This window comes from Limanda limanda, chromosome 12 (genome assembly GCF_963576545.1).
Source record: "Limanda limanda chromosome 12, fLimLim1.1, whole genome shotgun sequence".
NCBI lineage: Eukaryota > Metazoa > Chordata > Actinopteri > Pleuronectiformes > Pleuronectidae > Limanda > Limanda limanda.
Window position 1 is genome coordinate 16169187 of NC_083647.1, and position 18881 is coordinate 16188067.

Genomic DNA, 18881 nt, shown 5'->3' on the forward strand with positions numbered 1-18881 from the left:
ACTAGATGGGTGAATACGACAAGAAGAACATCCTCTTTCCACACGGGAAAGAAAGAACAAAGATAACTGGATTTCCCCTCTGATGCGGATTCCCTCCAAAATTTGATGGGTTATTCTTTTGGTCTTGTCCAACCCCTCCACAAAATTCCATGGACATCAATTCAGTAGCTTGTGTGCGTAATCCTACAAAGAAATGTAACAAACACCACTTAAAACACAACGTTCTTGAATGAGGTAACAAAAGGCTGGACTGTAGTGGTGGTAATATCACAGGTTTTACTCAGTTTTGTTCTTTCATTCATATTTCAAGCATAAAAAAATCAATCGCATACAAAAATATCACTGTTTATTTAACAAATTCATCACAATATCTGTATGAGTCCATTATTTTGACAAAAACAATAAGTTATTCAAGTGTCAGATGCAGATTTATTTTCCTATGATCACAGTGTTGCCTCAAGCTGTCTGACAGGACTACTGCCAGTACGACAACATAAAGTAGACAGTGTGCTTTATGTATGTCCCATTGTGGTATATAAAGTTATATTTATAAAGTTGAGCGGGGTTCCCCTTCAAGTTCTTGTGCAAAAATGTTGAGTCAGTATCCTGAGGCTCTTCTCTCACTCAGACCCAACCACAGATAAAGCGGCTACTGTACGCAGCCGAGTCACTGGTGTCCTCCGGTCCCTGGTGAGTACTGAGATACTACGGCCGAAAGGAAAGATGTTGTACAAAGTGGAGAAGGGGGAAGGAAGAAAAGGAGCTTGATGGTGATTAATGATGGAGATGGTTTTCAGTCAAGGATTTCCCACAGTCTCCCTCCCCCCAGGCTGCTAACTGTTTTTTCCTGCTTTTGATGCGTTCATGAGGAAAGTGTCACAAGGGTAGCGCAGGAAGCGGTAGATCTCCTCAGCTCGGGACGTGCTCATACAGCCTCCTTTCTGTATGGCTTCCATGGAGCTGCAATAAGAGGAGATGTTATGATGAGTAAACCAGAAGGAAAAGACGGCATCACGATTAGGGTTGCAAAGGGGCGGAAAGTTTCCGGTAAATTTTCGGAAACTTTTGAAAAAATTTATAATAAGCAAATTAAACGCTGAGCAATAAAAACATCATTCACAACTCTATTTTAAAGATGTATGGAATGCAGCACACGTTGCATGTTGAGTTTAAACCCTCCACTGTTCATTCTTCCATCACATGCACAGATCATTCCCAGCATCCTTCACACTACAGCACTATTGAGGCCTGCTGTAGAGTGAAGGACTAGTCAGGTTAGTATCGATGATATTACTGGGGAAAATATATTAGCATGCTGATTGAGGATTGTTCCTCTGTTCATTTAGCCTATTTCCATTCATTTATCCATCAATTGTAAAATATTTTTACAGACGATTCCAATTGTTTGGCTAACTATTTATATCTCTGGCATTGCATTAGTGTGTTTTTACAAACTTTTTTCTCATCTTATTCTACCGAACAATGCCACGTGCACTATCTCATGTGTGGAGACATTACACCCCATCCAATGTAGAAGGAAAGGCTGTGTACATTTGCAAATACTGTTCAAAGACCTATGTTAAGAATGACACAACGATGCAGAAGCATATAGTCAAGTGCCCAAAGTTTCCACAGGGCTCAAATCAGCCTATGACAAAACAAATGTTTATATTTATGTCTGTATATGACAAGGTAAAAACAGTTAGTATAAATTACCTACAACATTTCCAGTTAATTCCCGTTAATTCCCGTATATTCCCATTAATTCCCATGGAAAGTTTCCAAGTTTGAATATTCCCGAAATTTTGCAACCCTAATCACGATTGATGAACCCGCTCTTCTTTTACCTGTTCATCAGTTGTGCGACGGAGCTGAAGTTGTGGCTCATGTTCAGAGCGTGGACGAAGCTGACTGAAGGCAGGCTCAGGTACAGCTGCAGGGCTTGCTGCTTGTGCTGCCCTCTGACCTCCAGCGGCACACTGATGCCCTGACCTTTACGCTGTTCCAGCCGAGCCAGGTCCGCCAGCAGGCCGGCGCTCTCCTCGGCGCCGGCGCTCCACAGCAGGCGAACGCCGGTGCCCACAAGCCCCGCTAACGTGCCGTCGTAGAAACGTGTGCGCTGAAACGGACGTGACGCTTCACCTGAGACAGTGATAGTTATCATACAGATGAGAAACAATCATTATACCACATGTTAATTTATTTATTAATCTTTTTACCCGTGGGTATCAAACATATACTTTTTCATTACTGCGTTTATCTAAATTTGTGGAATAAGCTACTTTATTTAATAGCTTGAACAGTTTTCTGTCATGTTGACATATAGATGAGAAGATTGATACCTCACTCATATGTGTGTTTGATACGAAGCTTGAGCCCGATGCTAGTTTGCTTAGCATAGCATCAAGCCTGGAAACGGCAGATAACAGCTAGTCAGGCTCCGTCTGATTGTAACAACACCTGCCCATCGGCACCTCAACAACTCACTGTTTCGCACATTCAATTTCCTTTTCTTCTATTTGTACAAAAATGTTAAAAACTAAATGTTGTGGTTCTACGGCGAGTCATGTGCCGGACTGTGAGGCTTCCAAGGAGACAAAGGGTTGAGAAACAGCATTAAACCTCCCTTAACACCACAAACTGTCACAGCTACATCTGGGTATTTAAACAGACGAAACAAACAAGAGCTGAGCTTCATAATTGGTAAAACTAAATGAGAGTTGTATCACTCTTTTCAACTAACTCTTAGTAGAAAAGCATATAAACTTGTGCTTTAAACATTTAGTTCTCCATTATAAACCACAAATAAAAGAAGACAGGAAATGTCCACACAGCAGTTGAGACTAACAGAAATAATCCCAAGAAACGTTTTTTGACTCACGCCCTTTATTCCTTACGAAGAAGGGAGGTGAGTAAAAAGTTTGTGGGAGCATCAGTTGGCATGCCTTGTCTTGTGGAGTGGATGGAATAAAGTGTAGATAAACATGCTTTCATATACTTTCTGAAAAACCATGAATAAAAGCCTGAAAATAGTACAAGTCAGATTTATATATATTATATTATATAGTATTAAAACACAAACTGACCTGGCTTACTTCGGTCCTTCTCCACGATCAGACAAACGCGCTCAAACAATCCCAGCAAGCTGTTCACTCTTTCGACCAATCGCTTCCGGTTCTGCACGGCTGACAGATCCGACTGGCTGTGCCTCTCCACCGCCATGCGGTTGCTGACGATGAAGTAGCTGCCGTCCAGCGAGCAGACGTGGACGGTGGCTGCGTGCCGCTGACGCAGGCTGGTCATCAACTCCACTCCGGTACTGATGCAGCGACTGTCCACCAGAATGCAAACAGACCCGGGAGCAGCAGGGGCCTCGCTGACTGATGCAGCCCCCCGGGGCTGAGGCGCTGAGGAGGTGGAGGGTGGGGCCTGGACAAAGGAAATCAAATGTAGATATTTACTTCCCTATGGAAAGGTTTGTTTACCATAAACTGCACATAGAGATTGACGACATGACAGCTGCCCTAAAGCGAAGCCAAAGGCGCTCACCATCTGTTTTGGATGAGACATGGATGAAACTAAAATTCAAATCAATTATTCTCAAGGATTGGTTCTTTCAATTCAAGTAGTTCATATCACACTGATCTTCAAGTTTTCATTTTTCCAGTAAGTTTGGTTTGAATTATTTATTTGATGCTATAAAAACAGGATGAAACATCATGATTGACAACTGAGACAGTCTCGTGATTAATGGAGCGTGTCTGCGACAGGAGCTCACTACTGCAGCTCCATCATCCGATCGCTACTCCGCCTTCTCTGGCTCCGAATGCGCAAGATGGCAGCGTTCTCATTCAGGATATTTTGGCTTGATTTATGGATAATGGGAGGAAGTGGAGACACGTCGTCCATCTTTATTTGCAATCTGTGGTATATGTTTCATTTTGTCTGATTTTACCTTGGGTGGATTCTTGGAGGTTAACACTGAGTTCTCAAAGTCGAGCTCATCGGAGAGGAGATGCTGGTTTTCTAACCTCTGGCGACACCTGCAGGAAAGCACAAACAATTCTCAAATGGCTGCTAACTGTTTGAAGATCTTTGCAGCTATCAAACGGTTTCCATACCTCTCATTTAGCTGTTCTTCACTCTCGGAGCTCCTTCGTCCTTTACTCAACAGTGAGACCTTGGATGCTATGGTTGCTGACGAGGAGGATGAGGAGGCTTTCTGCTGATGATGGTGATGCCTGCTGGCCTCCGGCTGTGCTGCCTTTTGCCGCGAGGTGACAGCAACACTGCCCCCTGCTGTAAGACGCTCTCTGCTAACTTCACCCGTCTCCTCGTCACTGGAATCATTCACGCGTATGATCCGGGAACGCTTGGTTTTCTCCTCAGCTGTCTGCTCTGAAGAAGCTGCGGCCGCGGTCTTACCTCCGGGTCTGGCTCTCGCTCTGACGTTGTGCAGTAGAACACGCCTCCTGGTGGCGTACTGCCTCTTTCCGTCCACGTACGAGTCCTCGGGCATGAGCTGGACGTCCTCGGCCTCTTCCTCGCTGCTCTCCACCTCCTCCACCTCACTGCCGACCACAAAGCTGTCCTCGGCATACGTTTCATCCTGCTCAGGCACCTGGGCAGAAGAGGTCAGGGGCATAGCTTGTTTGTTTGGAGGTTTTTAACTGCATTGAGTATAAAAAAGCTGGGTATAAAATATGAAATATACCTGGGAGAAGATGTCGGTGCGATGGGTTCTGTAAGACATTTTGAACTTGCCGTGCATTGCAGGGCTTCTCACTGACTTTAGGTAAACCCCATGCATCTCGGAGTCTGATATAAAGGAGGATAGACAGGAAGCACAAGTGTGAAATGTCACAGCAGGACTCCTACAGCTTCCTTAAGCCCTCAGGCACAGCTCAGGGAATCTGATTTGAATAATCCACTACAGTTATAGCGAAGGGAACATTCATTGGTGCTGTACCATTCAGTCCCTGGGAGAAGTGTGTGTTGTCGACCACAAATCCATCGAGAGACTGGTTCTGGTCCTCTCCATCCTCTTCATCAGACGACACGTCCGCACCCTCCTCATCCCCCGACAGCTCCGCTTCCTCCTGCAGGAACTGACGCCCTTTGCGACACGCGGCTTGCTGATTAAAGAAACAATGGAGAATGTCAATGCTGGAGGTGTCAACAGATATACAAATATCGTCAGAAACTTTGCTGTGACTGTATTTGGAAAAAGACACAAGGCCTGGGCTTGATAATGGAGCCAGAAAACGTGTCATTCACTGCATGGAGCTGCGAGGAAATGACGAGCTTCAGATTCCGGTCACAGCTTCACACTGAGCCACCTGTGGCTGCACAGACCTTGGCTTCAGCCCGTCTGACTCGTTTCCTCTCGCCTCCCTGCGCCGGGGTTCTGCGTGCAAACACGTTCTCGCTCTGGAAATCATCATCAGAAGCAGCTTCGCCCTCTGCTTCACTGGACTGGAGGACAAGGAGCAGAGCAAATTAGTGAAAACAGTGAATGCTTTGTGATGCTGCACATGAAGACGTGCAGAAAATATTGTGGAGGTAATATGTGGATTGAAAGAAATTTATCAAATCATACTAATCAAAAAGAACTCTCACAGTGTTAAGAGGAGCTGCACGTTTCCTGTTCACAACCACCGGAGAGTCCACATCACTGATCTTGGACTAAAAGAGAAAAAACATTATCACATACATACATACATTTTCTTACTCTCGAACAATGCACGTTTATCACTGTTGATGATAAGAATGCTTCTGTTTCTTCCTTAATGAGGATATTTTTTGCTGTGACATTTCAGTCACATAACTTCTTACAGACTGGTTGCCATGACAACTGCATGTACCTTTGGAAATGATGGACAGCGGCAACCTGGGTCGTCTGAATCAGATATCTCCTGTCTAGGCTGCTGTTTTTTGTGGCATCACACGGATGAGGCGAGCTAATGATTACCAATGTGTGAGCGTGTGTTGTTGACATGAAAGATCGAGCAAAAATCAAAAAGAGCCACATTTTAATCTGAACTGATAAAAAATAAAATTATTTTGGCAAATTAAATGTCTTAGCCTGATCTTTGGGTTTTAGACCGGGTCGGTCAGACAGGTATTTAGAAAAAGGTCACAGGATACAAGAAACTGATTTGAATTTTTTTTACAATTACAAAATAGTTATAGACTGAATAATGAATCAATTAACTGAGCAAACACATGAACTGACCTACCTACATGATTCAGGTAGCAGATTAATTAAATAAGATCAGATAATATACAAATTATGAGGCATTGCTAACCACTTCTGGGGACGACAAGTTGTGGAATACATTCTGATGTCTTCTTTTAAGAACCACAACTTCATCTTCACTGTCGCTGTTGGATCCCTCTAAGAAAAGTGAGACACAGGGAAATGCAACCGGGTTTACAAAACTAAAAGATTAAATACAAAGAAATCGACGTTCGTGAATCATATTTTTTGAGGGTAAACCAACCTGGATGAGGGGGTGAGTCAGACACCAAAATCGATTCCTGAAATGACTTGTTCTCCGCACCTGACCCTCCTCTGAACTCGGCGGTGCATCCCTCCGGTCGTCCATGTTTGGAGCTGGAGAGCAAAGAGGTCGCTTGAGGCCTGAATGGACCGGGCACCAGCGTCCTCCTCGCTCCCAGTGATGGGATGGGAGAGGGGAGAGCGCCACTCTTAAACGTCAGAAGAGGCGACATTTCTCTCTGCCTCTGCATTGAAAACCTTCGGGGCGTGGACAGTTTAGATTCACGGCACTGTGCGGGGATTCTCTGTGCAGTGAAGCTGTTATAGGGAGTGGAGGAGTTGGAAACGGTCCTCAACGACGCTGGGGAGTCAGCTGCCTGCTGTTTGGGCTCCGGAGAGGACAACCTACACGAGGCAGGGACGGCCTCTACGTCTGCTTCGTCTTCTGAGTCCTCCATGGAATAACCAAGGTCAAAGTTGACCGAGAAGTAGTCATGGGACCCATCACATGACTCAGCGTTTTGCTGCACTGTGGGAGATTTGCAGTGAGCTGAAATGATCTTATCTGTATTGTTACAAGCGGCTGCATCATGAGTTTTTTGCTTGTCATGCGGAGTATGTGTAACGTGCTTTGTGCATTCTAAATCATCCGTTTGCATTGTGTGTAATCTTTGTCTGCTGTTTCCTGTGGCCACCGTGCTAAACAGGTCTGTCGTGTTCTGCATTTGTGACGCGTCAGACTTCCTTTCTTTGCTGTCGGAAACGTCTCCGGAAGAAGTGGACCTCCTGGGTGTGACGCCAGGAGTGGGGATGTCTGGGATGGTCATTTGCAGGAAGGCTTCGTCGTCCCCAAACAGATCCAAGCTGTCGTCCATGTGAGGGCTGCACCGAGACGCCCCGTCGACGCTCACACCTCCAACCGTCGAGTGTGGCGTTTCCTCAGTCCTCACATGTTCCCAGCTGACCTTTTCCTCGCTCGTGTTGCCCGAGTTATTAATAATGTCCCTGCTCTTCTCAGCTTCCTCGCCAATCTGTTGCTTCTTGAAGTTATTGTTCATTTCCTCGTCTGCCTCCATGTTGTCTTCTTCCTCCCCGAACACCTCGTCCCAGGTGGGACTGCTGGCTGCTTCACGAACAGGCCGCTCCTCCTGATGAGGGGGATCAATGCAGTTTTTACTGTCCTCCTCACCTGTTGGATGCTGGAATGAGACCGTCCTCGGAGAGGCATTGTCGGCATCGTCGGCATCGCTCATCATCATTTCATCCTCGTCGTCGTCTATATCCAACGTAAAGCTGACATGAAATGGCTGATGAAGCTGCTGATGAGAGGGAGGAAGTGACAGAGCTGCCACATCGGCCTCCAGCTCCGCAGGCGGCAACGAAGGAGGTCGAGAGAGGAGCTCGGCTACGTTGGCCAGGATGACCTTCAGACTCTCACATGGCCCTGGCAGGAGCTCAGCCGAGGAGGCAGGAGGAGCTGAATCCCACTTTGGAAGGTAGAACATGGCTTCAAGCTCAACATCTTCCTCATCAACGTTTGCACTCAGCTGGGAACTAATGTCGGAATTTATGACACCTTCTTTAATGATGACACAATCATCGTCCAGGTCAGCTTCTGGACAGTCATTTGTTGAAGGGAGAGGACAAACAGCGTCAAGCCCTGGGGGATCTGTGAAGTTGCTCTCGACTTCCTCAAGACATTCCAGATCAGATGATGTCGAATGAGACGGTTTGGGTTTTTTAACGCTGGTCTTTACACTCTTCTGTTTCTTCTGTCTTTTTCTCATGTCACCACCTGTGTTGGCATTGTGGAGGTAAGGAAGAAGCTCCTGTTCGTAATGGCACTCCCCCTAATACAAACACACACACACACACACACACACACACACACACACACACACACACAGAGGGAGTTATACAAGGAAAGATCTAACAGCAGGAGAACCAAGGTCGAGGAGCTGCAATCATCCATGCCAGCCTGTTACATCAGCTGTGATGATCCCGGCCAATTCCCCAATCAAACTGTAATATAATCAGAAGTGTCCAATGAGACGTCACATGGCAGCCACACGTACAAGTCTGATTTCCCGAATTAGTTTTGGTAAAGCATGGAAGAAAACAGACTTTGTCTTGTTACAATTAGATGTTGTTCAAAGTTTCCCAGGAAAACAGCTTTATTAGACATTAAAACTAGGAATAAAACCTAGAAAAAAAAAATCATGTAATCTCTCTAACTTTGTCTCAAGCGGATACACATCGCAACCATCCAACAGAACATTTGACCTGGAAATGATTGATTGAAAGTGGTACCCTTCTTGGGCCAGCAGGGTGTCATCGAACCTGTGAGCAGCAGGACGAAGACGCTCCATGAGCAAATAAAAGACCTGGTGTAGAATCAGAATGTTCATGGAGAGCAAAAAAGTGGTTTTGTCTCAGCAGAGGGTGATAAACAGGACTGAGACCAGCCCTTATTTCACGGTATTACATAAAGCTTCATACTTGAGTGGGCATGGTTTAAATATGAACAAATGGCCCCTGGAGGTGCTAAAAATGAGACACTGTGCGTAAAAGACCTTCCTGCAGTGAGGAGATTTGTCCTAGGTCACACCAAAAAGGTTTCCCCTTTTCCTTGTAACACTATTATAAAACTGACGACAGGCCAACCGTGCCATTTGATCCAGATGGAGCTTGTAAGGCACTCGCTGTGTCTTTATACAACAGATTCATCGATCGCCAAAACACTGCCCCCCATTCTCGGAGTACAAACTGTCAACTGGCAAAACGACTTTTCCGAATCAATCAAACAGTTGACCAATCTCTAAACAAGGCTCATCTGCTTAAAGACACTTAGCAAATCTCAGTCATATTTTGCAAAACTCTAAACACCTCCTCAACCACTAAACACACTGAGCAGCGTGGTGCACTTTGACCCAGAATGAAACACTCGGGCACCAAAGGTTCAACACAAGTAACAACAGCTGTTTTCATCGCTAACACACAACCCCTACAACTTTTTACTTAAGGACCATACAAGGGAATAGGAGTTTTTCTAAAATTACAAACCTAATTTGTATAATTAGCACTCTGTTGTGATCCAGGAAGCATTTGCCAAAATACCTAGAAACTGCTTTTCAATTGTTCACCATGTACAAGATGGATAGACGAGTACTTCTGCCAAGGACAAACAATTACCCATTATGTAGAAAAACTATAAAAGAAAGTGTTCTCATAACATAAATAATGTATTTGTCATAAAACTTAGTCCTAGTGTAAAAAAATAAATAAAAGAACTGTGCAATATCCCTCGACCAAGTTTCTTGGTAATTAGTTTGGTAGTTTCTCTGTAATCAAGGTCACAAACACACAAATCAACAGTCAGAAGTGAAAGCAATTATTATATTTGTCTGCAGGGCGACTTCCTTTAATTTAATTATTTTTCTTGAGACAAACACGCCTGCAGGAGATCATTAAAACCCTGAAGAGCTGTAGACAGTACTCAGCAGCTCCAGCAGGGGGCTGAATACTTTCCTCTGAAATATGGCATCTGTTTACATTTCTAAATTCTGGGTTCTGCTTTGAAAATAATCAGCAGGAGGTTTTAATTGGTCTGTGGCTTTAGTTCGTTTTAGAGCAAAAATGATAGAAAACTTAAGAAAAGCAAACCCACCTGCAGTCATCTTCAGACATCATATCAATTCAACAATTCTCATATAACAACTAATAAGTACAGGGAGATTAAAGGAGAGGTTGCTCTTCTTGTTTCCAAATGCATGTGTATGAAACATAATCTGTTAATTATTAAGAATAGTTTACATTAAGAATCTCTATTTTATCAATTTCTGAGGGAAAACATTTAAAGTATTTCACCATATGAATTACTCACATCTAAGTCTAGTTTTTGTTTTTTTGATGATGAAAAGTACGTACATACTCATATACAAAATTTTAATTTGTACTTTTCTTAGCTGATCATTGTGAAAGATATCGATCTGTTTACAGGAGAGTTTACACTTTCCTAATACATTTAAAGATTCAATCATTTATGACTCAAGTCCCAAACTGTATTTATTGATCACGTAAATTACAAAAATGTTCACACAGAAATTGTGTTTTTTTGGAAGATCATTATACTTTATTTATTTAATGACAGCACTGTGTCTTTAATTATTAATTTAATCAAAAGACGCATTGGTAAATATACTCATAATTATTAATAGCTATATTATTTATGTATTTCAACATCTATCTTCTAGTCATAGGTTCTGAATTTTGACACCGACGCTTCCTTCTATTTACATCACTCACTGTACATTGGCTTTCTGGGTAACTTAAATTATGCAGAACCCTCTAAATGTTTCCAGGAACATGTTGTTTTACCTGCGTCACAAGTCCAAATGTCAATCAAGACAATTGGCCTTAATTACTAGGAAAATATTGGATAATTACTGGGGTGTAACTTGCTGTAGTAAGTCAATACAGGCCGTGGAACACAGACCTGACTGAGGTGAGACGAGGTTTGAATGATGGAGCAAAAAAAATGTGAGTGCACGTAAAAAGTTTGTGTTGCAGTGCTGCCGTCATTACCGGGTGTTTCTGATGGTTTAAAGGAGTAAGTAAGTTCGGGTACTTCATTCACAAACTCTCACAAAATGTCTCAGGCTCTCTGACGCATCAGGACTGCACTTGTAAAATATTTTTTTCACCCTACAGCTGAGAAATAAATCACTGTTTTTTTTTGTTTTTTTTTAGGGTAATCCATCTTAAAACCAATCCTTAAAACTCCTGTGACCCTCAGACACAGCTTTGCTCATAGCTGTCCACTCTGCACGAAGACCAAGTTGCACTGCACGTACTTTAAATGTAAAAATCCCAATGAAAAATGGAACACAGGCACACAGACACATTGCATCGAAACAATTACACAGATTTGATGCTCATGCACACGAACAAAGAAAACCTCATCCTCATTAATCAGTCCGCTTGAGTTTGTTTCAAAACAAGCTCCGGCACAGGTCGACAATTAGAGGCGTTTTCTCTGTGCTCGGATCGGTTGACAGATTGACCGGCAGCGACAGCCGCACTAATTCGAACGAATGCTCTCCTGCAGACACTGAGGCATTTTGATAACAGTTGCTATGAAGACGTTACATGGTAGAATCAGCTACATTCACAGTCTGCAAACAGTGTGAAATCACATATGAATTTCGGCTTTTTCAATGAGAAGAATCCCTGGAATCTGAGTATAACTAAACAAATCTAGGAGGAAAGGAGAATCCACAAGCAGACAATGACGCAACTTTATTAGATGTGTTTTTTCTTTTTCTAGAGTAAAATAAATGAATCATAACTCAGCAGAAGTTGAAATATAAGCAGTAAAGGTCTTTCTTTGTTTGGCACTTTAAACAACGCGAGCACAATCTTATTCCTTTTCTAACATGAAAATATGTGAAACATCCATTTGAAAATGAAAACCCTACAACTGGGCTTCTTTCATTCTCATCAAGCTACTTTGTATTTGTCTTCCTCTACTATTTGTTTTATTTGTTTTACAGCAGCTCCTGATCTGCGGCTCACCACACGTCAGCCTAGCACACTTTACATCTAGGTCATTACAGCCTGACCTACTTCCAGCTTCCTGGATTTATGTAACAGTTCATGGAAGCGTTACATAATTGCAGGAGGAGGCGTGCCTGCCGTGTGTCTCCTCATCAGACCGGCCTGGTGGCGGAACAGTGAAGAACACGGCACGGTTTTGAACTCTCCTCAACACACAAAATGACCCTAAAATGAGGTTGCTTGTGTGTTTTGTGTGCAAGATTAAAAAAATAAAATTTGGGCTTTAATTGAGCAACTTGAGGAAAAGGTCAGAACGTCTCTCTGCAAATACAGGTCGAGCAAGTATAAACAGTGCCTGATATGGCGCAGATGAATGTGGGACATGGAGAATTAATGTCAAACCATGACTTTCAAGTTTCAGTTTTTTTGCAGGATTGTGGATTTGTCAAATTCAGGGAAAAGACAACGAAGCAGCAGACAAATATGTTTTAAATTTTCAGATGAAAATCAACAGGCTTTAAAAAATACTGAAATAAAGAAAAAACAAAGACCAAAGCAGACTATTAAACTATTAAAAAGTAACTAGGGCTTTTGCCTGGAAATGTTGAATGATAAACATGATCATTTTAAACCATTTACCCTGTATTCAAAAGTCTGTTTTGGTGATGTGTATTATTTCATCTTTATATTTTTCTCTTCTCTTTTAGTATTTCATCTTCATTCCTTCGGGTCTCTTTGTTTACCTGCCTTTGGTATTTCCTCTTTGCAATTTTATGAGACTTACAATAGCATTTCCTCAGTTCCTGTTGTTATTGTTTTGCTCCGAGCTGCCATGAGAGTGGGTGGAGGGGGTGCGGACAAGATATATATTGTTTTTATTGCTTTTATTCTGGAAAGCCCTTTTTGAAACATTGTTTGTATGGAAAGTACGGTTCTGTACTAAGCTTAAACCGTGCGTATGAAAGTTTGACGCACAAATCTGGGATTCATTAATTTGTTCTTACCTTAATTTGTTTGCAGGGTACAAACAAATTTAGAACCTTCTCGGATCATGGGTATGAGCAAATTATGAAGGACTGTCTGTCCTGGAAAATGTAAACACCCTTTTAACTAGATGAATAATATATGAAAACTCTACAAAAATAGTTAATAAACTACAATGATTTTGTTAACTTATGCTATCTGTGCTCATCTTGGTCACTCTTTACACACAAACTGATAATCACATGTATTTAATTAGTCATTGCTGATGTCAGATCATGACTCTGTATCGTTCTAGTCACTTTAACCCCAATTTCCTGAATGTGCTCGTCACGTCTCCTGTTGTGTGGCAGGATTAAACATGTGTCTCATAAACTGATGTCCTTATATGGAGAAATAGAGGCGCGGCAGGATGTCAAATAAAGCTAGAGTGCAAAACTTGAATAGAAAAACTGTGCCGAACAACTGCAGATTGAAAATATTATTCTCATCATCCCGCTGCCATAAAACAAGCCGGGCCCCTGCAGCGCAGCTGCCTAACGCCTCAGGTTTGTGTTTGTCTGTGTTCTACTGCATACTGTTTGTTTTTTTTACTTTCGGACACTGAGTAATGCTGTTTTTTCCATGTAAAATTCGATTTTTGAAACTTAGCATGGTTTGGTTCACTGGTATATTCATGACCTGAATTAATCCACAGAGGCATGTGAGACGTTGGCTATCATCTCGCCCTGTAATCCTGTTTTGTTTTTGAAGGTGGGCTAATTCTCTTCTTTCCCTTGCATGGTCAGACTCACGGTGGAAAAAAAATTGTAATAAGAACTCTCTCGAAAGTTCAGCCAATCGTCAGTTTTACCATAATCTCAGACCCAATTTCAAGGATTTAGTCGAATTCAAAGGTCTTACTGATGACAATCTCGTGAAGGAGCAGATGGTGAGACAAGGGGGCCTTGTGTTCAGATATTATTAAAGCGCAACATAGCAACAGTGTTGTTGCACTGCTGTGACTTCTATAGATCTGATAACCTTGCTAATATAACAAATCCACACAAACAACCACAGAAAACAAGATGGCTAAGACCATGAACCGGGCTGCTATTAGGTACGCAGACAGGAAAAAAAAACTGATGGGGGATGAGATGAAAAAGAGACGAAAGAAGAAGAAGAAGAAGAAAAGCTAGTTAGTGTCTATATAAAAGTAAAATTTTAGTTATTTGTTAAATCGAGTTTAAAAGGAGACTAGAGGAGGATCCTCTTGGACGCACACTACTGAATACAAGTAGTATTTTTAATTTTTTTTACCAAAACCACAATTCCGCCATTGAGCCTGTTTTTCATGTGAGGAATTTGCTTTCCAGGTCAAAATGATGAATGTAATAACTAAACACAAATCACAATCATATTTTCACATGCACCTCAGCTGACTCCTTTTAGCTGAGTGACTTTATTAGGTTTGGTTCTCCCTTGCCTAATCATAAGTACTTTCTTTCTTTTGCAAAACCAAGCCAGAGATTTCTGAAGATGTTTGAAGCCTTTTCTTTTTCTAAACCATTTAGCGAACACCAGAGAACTTTGGTGAACTGATCTACAGCCTTAAGACGTGGTTACACTGTCATCTGGTTAACTTAATAATCTGATGACGCACTTGGGGCTTAAATTCCGATATTTTTTCATTCATGTCACACAGTCCATTCACTTCTGCCTCGATGCTTGATAACACAAAACAGTGGGATCACACATTAAGTAGCGGCTCCTCTGCTCACCTCGTTCTCCTCCTTCATGCCGTCTACGAGCTCCATCACCTGGATGAAGTGGCGGCAGCGGAGGGAGTGATCGACCACATGGGTGGGCAACACCTTGTGCTGCCAGTGTCTCCATTCCCACAAAGACAGCACTCTGGAGGGGGCACCACTATTGTCACGTTCCTCCTTCGGGACATAAAATCACATACAAATATAAGGTGTAGAGAATAGCAGTGTTGTTCTCAAGCCACTAATGGATGACACACAGACGGAATGATGGTTCCTGCACATGTGCTACTTTTAAACTCCTGACATTTCCATATGTAATTTTCCAACTTAGGGCAGAAGATTTTTCTCACTGATGTAATGGCAAATTCAGGGACGGCCTCCACACACTGCTGAAAACTGGAACCACAGTATGATTGATTTAGGGATGATTCTTACGAAAGGTGCAAACAAACGCCTAATACTTTTACCAGGAATTTCTGTCTGTGGCTCACATATCTCAAGACAGGCCGGTTTAGAACAGGAACTGTTTTAGTAAAAATTCATTCTGATCTTATCTAAAGTTAACCGCTCTTACTCATGTTTGTTATGAAAAGCTGGGTTGTATTTTGCCTTGTTCTTTCTGGCTAGTGTATTTTTTGCTTTGCTTCTATTGCTGCCCAGGTTTGTCTTCTTCTCATATTTTATTTTGTTTTGTTTTATCATCGACATCATGATAACATTTGTAATTTTGACTATTAGCCAATTGTTAGAGTTGTCAAAATAGCAACGAGTGGTAACCTCAAATATTAGTTAGTGTTTGTATACCAAGACAAAATTTCACGTTCTTGTCCAAAAAAAAAATTGTCTCCTTTATCTTAATCTACATTGTCCTCCCTACCTCTAAGACGGAAATAAACATATAGAAAGAGAACCTGAGGAGGTACATCACTGGGTATGGACAGGAAGTGCGACTGCTTCAGGGTTGGATGAGCCTCATCATCCTGCAGCCTCATGGTGGACGCCCACAGGGAATATTCTGCACTGCTCAGAAACCCGTCGGATGTTGTCCTGCTCTGTCGAACTAGAATATTGGACACACACAAACTCAGACATCAGTTTTTCTCTATCCCCATTCGGAATAATCTAAATACTGTGCACTCCTGCCTTGCTGCTTACATAAGTTCTGAGGGTGGATGAGGGAGGTCTGTCTCTCACAGTGGGACCGTCGACCCCCGACTGACGCCCTGCTGCTCTCCTTGTGGTCAAACTGGCCACAGGTAATGTGCATCTTGTGCAGGGTGGGGTGCACTCCGTCCGGCAGCATGCGGGGACTGTTGGGATACATGTGAAACCCACTGTGGTTGCCAGTGATGGACTTGTGCACACTGCGCTTGTTGCTCTGGCTCTGGTTGTACGTCTGAGGGAAAGAAAAGTTCAAATTTGGGTCGTTTTTATGGAATTTTGTGTGATACGGGAAAATTCCACTCAAATTTAATTCAGGGATCACACTCACTCTCTCCTCGCGTCCTTCAGCCAGGATGACAACAATGCGTCCCTGCCGCTTACGGCCAGTACGTCCCATTCGCTGCACAAGGCGAATCGGACTCTTCTGCGCATCGAAGCAAACGATGAGGTCCACCTCTCCGATGTCCAGCCCCTCTTCCCCCACGCAGGTCGACACCAGCGTGTTGAAGCCCCCCTGACGGAACCTGTGCACCACCTAAAACATGCAACAAAGATATAAATACAGAGGCCCTTTTAATAACGCATTTAGTGTCTGGTCTACTTTAAATCCATGAAGTGTGTGCAGCAGTCAGCAGGACACTATGTACATGTACATTATGAGCACCATTCCTGCATTATTTAGTCAAAGGAGGTTGCACATACCGTCTGTACAGAGAATCTATATATTTTTTTAATTTATTTTTATAGTTTCATTACCAACTGAGCTGGCTAAAATTACAAATCATGATTAGTTATTTCTACTGCCCACAAATTATATATATTATTATATATTAACTAGAAGAAGCCTCAAGTATTTCCATTCCTTATTCACTTTTCTATACTTTATATTAAGTTTATTGAGGTCATTCATGTGTTTCATTAAATAATTAAAGAATTTAAGTTCAGAAACTCTAAAGCTACATCCACATTACTACCTTTCATTTGAAAACGCATCAACTCAGCTACAGATACGCCTGGCGTCCACACTACTCCGGAATTTAAGAGCCGCTAGGTCCGTTTTAGTTTGAAAACTACAGGGCTGCATTTTAGTCTGGACAGGCCGAAACTGAGATGTTTGGAAACGATGACGTAGATGCTCACAACCACTTGCTGGCTGGGCCTCTTTGTCACGACGTAGCCTTCGCTGGTTTCAGGCTCCCATCACAATACCCCCTTCTGAAATAACCTTTTCAGGTGTGTTACTATGGACGGGTATTAAAACAGATATGGAGCCAAAGCGGTCGTATGGATGAAATGAAGTAGTATGGATGTAGCCTCAGTGACACATCACTTTGCAGTTTTGGGACCACAGAAGGCCGTACCTCCAGCTGCTCCTTCTGGGTGAAGCCTTTGACGCCCTTCCCAGCCGAGGCCTGGCCCATAAAGGTCATGACCTTGATCATCGGAGCCTGGCGGTTCAACATGTCGGCGATCTCCTGCACGCTTTCCCGGAAAGATGAGAAGATCATCACTCGTGTGCTCTCCGCCCCAAGAGCTGAAACGGGACAATAATTAGACAGAAACAGTGACGGCTTATTTGTTAGGGTGCTTGAACTCATAATATGCCAGTATGATTCAGAGGCTGGAATCATTGGTTTGTGAACCTCTACAGATTTATAAAACTCAAAGTGAACACACTTTTATCAAAATTTGTTTTGGTTTTTGCTTAGGATCCAAATGAGGTTGAATATCTCCACAAAATTACTCTATTGTGGATATTTTCACTGCTTTTGCTTATGTAGAAGAGCTCTAGACAAGGGGTTTGCACATATCTGAGGGTGAAGAATTTTATGGACAACACAGTGCTGTATTTTTACCAGGAAAAAAACATAAAACCCCAACTTTGCATCTTTAATTCATAAGAACAGGATTAAACTACTTCAGTGCAACGCTAGATGCTTTTGTTTTGCTGTATTCAGAGGATGAATAGAATTACAAATTCAGACCTCATTCAGAACAATCATTCCGTACATGAGTCACAGCATACGACTGCTATAACAAGTAAATTACCATCATTGTGTGCTGAGCTCTCAGCCCACTGTATGAAATGCTGCAGCACGACCCCTTCCAGTTTCTCCAGTTTGGGGTGACTATAAACAAACGGCTCATCTGGACCTAGAAATATGAATCATAGTGGATGTCAATCAAAAAGGAAGTGTCTTCATAGATAAAATTTAGAGCAACTTGTACATTGAAGCATTTTCTTCTTTCTAGATTGGGAGAAATGTGGCATTATGATTAAAGCAAAAACAACACAGGCTCATCCATTAAGGAAAGTTAAAAAATATGACAGATAGGATATGAATAAGTGCTCAGGTACCAGCAGACGGCTTCACAAACATCCCTTTCATCTCATTGTAGAGGTCAATGAAGGTGGGGGTCCTCTGCAGCTCATTCCTCGCCCTGGACATCTCTGACACAAGCATCGCAAAAATGTGTTACAAATCATAAACTGTATATTATCGTGTACGAATTGCTGCTAATGGCAAGGATAAAAGAAAAGGTTTTCTGTTACAGCACAAATATGACCCCAGAGGTTAATTCACCGACCTCTGGATCCGTCTATGATTCCCTGGATGTAAAAGAAGAGCGATCGCAGGCCCATCTGCATCAGCAGCTCGTATCCGTGGTACAAGCTGATGCAGAGGGCAAAGTCGCCCTCCAGCATCCCCTGCTGTGGACCCTGTGGAGAGCAATAGGTCAGGGGAGTCCATGTCACCGCTGTGAGACCGAGGTCAAAAATGTGCCGAACAAGCTGGAGAAATAAATCAGCTGTAACAATATCATCCTTTATCCTGTTTCTACTCCATTTAAAAATGCAGTCAAATTTGAATTTCCATTTGCAATTTAAATGATGGTATCTTCTAAAAGTTAAATAAAATTCTGTCATT

At 42.5% G+C, this 18881-nt stretch overlaps 1 protein-coding gene across 1 annotated transcript; it reads right to left on the reverse strand.

Annotated features, from left to right (window-relative positions):
• Window positions 1-329: 329 nt before the first annotated feature.
• fancm (FA complementation group M) lies at window positions 330-18662 on the reverse strand. Its single transcript, XM_061083410.1, has 19 exons — window positions 18541-18662; window positions 18311-18403; window positions 18001-18105; window positions 17313-17485; window positions 16280-16486; window positions 15943-16183; window positions 15699-15847; window positions 14800-14964; window positions 6504-8352; window positions 6309-6397; window positions 5620-5685; window positions 5356-5475; window positions 4970-5135; window positions 4715-4818; window positions 4122-4621; window positions 3956-4043; window positions 3087-3429; window positions 1848-2142; window positions 330-960 (listed from the first exon to the last, which is right to left on the reverse strand). The coding sequence occupies exons 1-19, from the start codon at window positions 18656-18658 to the stop codon at window positions 834-836; spliced, it is 4998 nt and encodes a 1665-aa protein (XP_060939393.1). The 5' UTR covers window positions 18659-18662; the 3' UTR covers window positions 330-833.
• Between the last annotated feature and the right edge of the window lie 219 nt (window positions 18663-18881).

Excerpts from the sequence above, each read along its gene's own strand:
- fancm (XM_061083410.1), bottom strand. The coding sequence starts at position 18,658 with ATGCTGGAGGGCGACTTTGCCCTCTGCATCAGCTTGTACCACGGATAC. Across the intron at positions 16,487-17,312 it reads CCCAGAAGGAGCAGCTGGAG|GTGGTGCACAGGTTCCGTCA; the intron begins GTACGGCCTTCT and ends TGCATGTTTTAG. Across the intron at positions 4,622-4,714 it reads GCACCGACATCTTCTCCCAG|GTGCCTGAGCAGGATGAAAC; the intron begins GTATATTTCATA and ends TCTTCTGCCCAG.